This window comes from Crocodylus porosus, unplaced genomic scaffold (genome assembly GCF_001723895.1).
Source record: "Crocodylus porosus isolate Cpor-Errol unplaced genomic scaffold, CroPor_comp1, whole genome shotgun sequence".
Classification (NCBI taxonomy): Eukaryota; Metazoa; Chordata; order Crocodylia; family Crocodylidae; genus Crocodylus; species Crocodylus porosus.
Genome location: NW_017728948.1, coordinates 1,868,309 through 1,871,846, shown reverse-complemented (window position 1 = coordinate 1,871,846; position 3,538 = coordinate 1,868,309). Strand labels below are relative to the sequence as shown.

Here is a 3,538-nt window from a genome sequence, read left to right as displayed (position 1 = left end):
ACACCTGGCATATGTATCAGCTGGGCTGAATTTTTATGGGAAGAAGCCGGGGCTCGAGGACCTTTTCCCTAGGTGCAACGATGCTGCAGATGGAGGCATCAGGAAGGGAGGCTGGAAGGGAGGGGAAGAGAGAGGGCAGGTTCTCGGGGTGAGGCAGAAGGGCAGAGGTAAGAGATGATGGGGTGGAGGGAGGAGTGGGGTAGGGGTGACGGAGGGGGACCGCTGCCAACCTCACTGTCTCTTCCAGCACGTGGAGCTGCCCGATGCTGCCCAGACCTCCCTCGGGCAGGAAGAAGGGTGCCGCCGGCTCGCCCCATCGTCCTGCCAGCCCCTGACCAGAGATGCGCCTGCAGAGCCAGCGCCCTCCCTTCCGCCGCCCCCTGGCCTGCACCATGACAGGGGTCCTGCCAGTTTCCTGCGGAGGGGTGCGCGGCAGGCGGGGGGGCTTCAGCTGAGGAATGGCCTCGCTGGACCTGCCGTACCGCTGTCCGCGCTGCGGGGAACACAAGCGTTTCCGGAGCCTCTCCTCCCTGCGAGCCCACCTGGAGTACAACCACACCTATGAGACCCTCTACGTCCTGTCCAAAACCAACAGCATCTGTGATGCTGCCGTCTTCCCCCTGGCATCCGACACCACCCTGCTGACCCCGGCAGCGCGCCGAGACTACTTCGAGAGCACGTCCTTCCAGGGCAAGGAGCAGCGCTTCACCTGCGACCTCATCCCGGCCGACGAGCTGGAGCCAGCCTCCTCGCCGCGCTACGTGCACGAGATCGAGATCCCGCTGACCGAGATCTTCACCCGCAAGGCCATGAGCTCAGCCGGCACACCCCCCGCCAGCGCCGCAGCCGCGGCCGCCGCGGTGGACGCCGTCTACGAGGAAGGCTTGACCCGCCTGAAGATCCGGGCTTTTGAGAAGCTGGAGGTGGACAAGCGGCTGGAGAAGCTGACGGAGGAGGTGGAGCAGAAGATCGCCTCCCAAGTGGGCCGGCTCCAGGTGGAGCTGGACCGGAAGAGCTCTGAGCTGGAGAAAGCCAAACAGGAGAGCGTGAGGCTGAGCCGGGAGAAGCAGGAGCTAGAAGACCGGGCCACCGAGCTGTCCCGGCAGGTGGACGTCAGTGTGGAGATGCTGGCGTCTCTCAAGCAGGACTTGGTGCTGAAGGAGCAGGAGCTGACCCAGAAGCAACAGTGAGTCCCACCTCTGCCCCTCCGCCCAGCGGGGAGGGTGGAGGGTGCATGCTCCCCGGCATGCTACCCTCATTGTGCCATGCGTGCATGTCCTTGCATCCATGTAACTGCATGCGCGTCTGTGAACCTGCAGGTGCACGTGTGTTTCCGTCAGTAGGCGCATGCCGCAGGATGCTGCTGGGGAGGAGGGGGCTTGAGAGTGGTAATTTAATCAGGGTCCAAAGGGGATTGGGCAAATTGACATAGGACACGTATTAAACATCCTAGTTTGGGCTTCAGTCTCCAAATGAGCACACTGAATACTGGAAGATATCAGGAGAGAGCCACGAGTCAGTCTGGACAGGCCCTGAGTAAATCCCCTTCCCCTCGGCCTCTGTGCCACCGACATGACAACGGGCTGGCAGGACCTGCGGTGTGACCCGGTGTGGCAGTGCCATGTGTACATGCACATGCATGTTGTGTAAGTGTGCAAGCTCCGGAAACCCTGCTAGGGCCAGCATGCTATCATCATGGGCCAGCACCTCGGCTCAGTAGAAGTCACCCTGTTGGCTTCATGCACGGTTTGTGGGAGCCCTTCTGCTGGGTTATCTTGGACATTAGCTTCAATGCTGAAGCAGGAGATTGAATATCTCATGCAACCGTGGCTCTTTACTTATCCATGCGGACGTCCAATCTTGTATGAGAACAGGGGCCCTGCTGAGGCCAGTTTAATCTGATCCGTGGGCATTAGAGATGAGACCGGCCACCCCATCCATGTCTGATCGCCCAGTGCTGGGCTGTTCCCCCCAGCAGCTTGTCCAGGGCTCTGCCCTTTCTCGTTTTAAAGCGCGCCAAATGAAGCAGTTTCCTCTCTTTCATTGCCTTCCTCATCTTGTCTGAAATCCCTTCCCCTCCTGGGAGTGAAGACCCTCCCACCGATCAGGGTATCTAAGTTTCCCATTCATCGCCTATCCAAACCAGAATGGTTTCATGATAAATTATCACTTGAGCTGGAACAGGTAGAGATCAGCCCAAGGCCTGCCAGGGGAGATGTTAGGGGCTGGTGTTGTACAGGGGAATATCACGTTAGAGGGAGGTTACTTATGGAGTTCATCAAGTATCAGCCCCCAGGACAACTGTGTTTAATATTTCGGTTAATGGTATCTGTGCGGCTCATTCAGTGAGGTGATCTTCTTCTCTGCTGGGGTGTCCTTGCCAGGTACAGGCATGTCTCAGGTTGATAAGGTGGGTATCAGGAAGGTTGTATCGAGGGCCTGACCATAGAGTACAGTTCTCTCGGTGTGTCTGGGGTGGTTGCTGGCTTTGTGGACGCACGTGTGGTGGTCCATCAGTTTTCTGTATATGGTGGTTTGTCGGGTGCCATCCCAGGTGTGCAATGTGGTATCCAGAAAGTTGATGTTGGCGGAGGGGTACACAAAGCGAGTTTGGTGGAAGGGTAGGAGTTGCTGAATCTGTGGTGGAAGTCTACAAGCAAGTCCAGGCGTTCGGTCCAAATGATGAGATCCGATATGCAGTGATACATGCTGGGATGATGTGGTTGGGGCTGGTCCTGCTTGGAGCAGGGGGTTGGACTAGATGTGACCCCCTGAGCTCCCTTCCTGCCCTCATTGTCTGTGAGGCCAGTGCAGGTCCAGTGTAGGTTTGAGGCCATCGTTTTCTATAAATTCTTCTTCTAGCTGGCAAACCCCCTAACTTCTTGAGGGGTTGCTTGTCTCTAGGCTCCCCTCTGGGTCACTGCTAATAGAAAGCCGTGTCCTGTGCATGGTCATGACACCCCCTGGGAGGAGCAGCAGTGTGTCTTCAGCTCAGCGAGAAGGTGTTGTACTTCTTCCTGCAAAGCTCGGAGAAACTGAGGGGGAAACAGCTGGATTTAGCTGAGCTCCCCCATTCGTCTGAGCTTGTCATATTGCAGCTGCCCTGCTGTCCTTCCCCTGCCCAGGGGTTTTCCAGCACTGCTGTGTCCCAAGTTTCCTCTCCTAGATTATTCCCCATCCCCCAGTATATTTCCTATCCCTGTCTCTAACCCAAGGGTGGGCAAAATACAGCCCCCAGGTGCAGGGAGCAGCTCAGGTGTGGTGCATGCGGCCAGTCCCACCACTCCCGGGTGCAGAGGGGCTGGCTGCCTGGTGCGGCCTGCCCTATCCCTGCATGTGGCTCTCGGGCACCTGGGAGTGGTGCGGCAGCTGGACTTGGCTCCCCAGCAGCCCCTGCCGCCACTGCCTGGGGACAGGTGTGTGCCCCGCTGCCACCATTGGACCCTGGCTCTGCTGCCCAGGCACCCCATACCCATCCACCCGGCACCCGCTGCCCCATAGAGACTGACCCTGGACCCCCACGGGCCAAGCGCGCTCA

General features: G+C 58.6%; 1 protein-coding gene across 1 annotated transcript in view; it reads left to right on the top strand.

Annotated features, from left to right (window-relative positions):
* Nucleotides 1–371: 371 nt before the first annotated feature.
* FBXO41 (F-box protein 41) overlaps nucleotides 372–3,538 on the top strand; it is a 37,624-nt gene continuing 34,457 nt past the window's right edge. Inside the window, exon 1 of the mRNA XM_019553471.1 lies at nucleotides 372–1,186. Within this exon, the coding sequence (XP_019409016.1) occupies nucleotides 459–1,186 (728 nt within the window). The 5' untranslated portion in view covers nucleotides 372–458. The remainder of the gene's footprint in view (nucleotides 1,187–3,538) is intronic.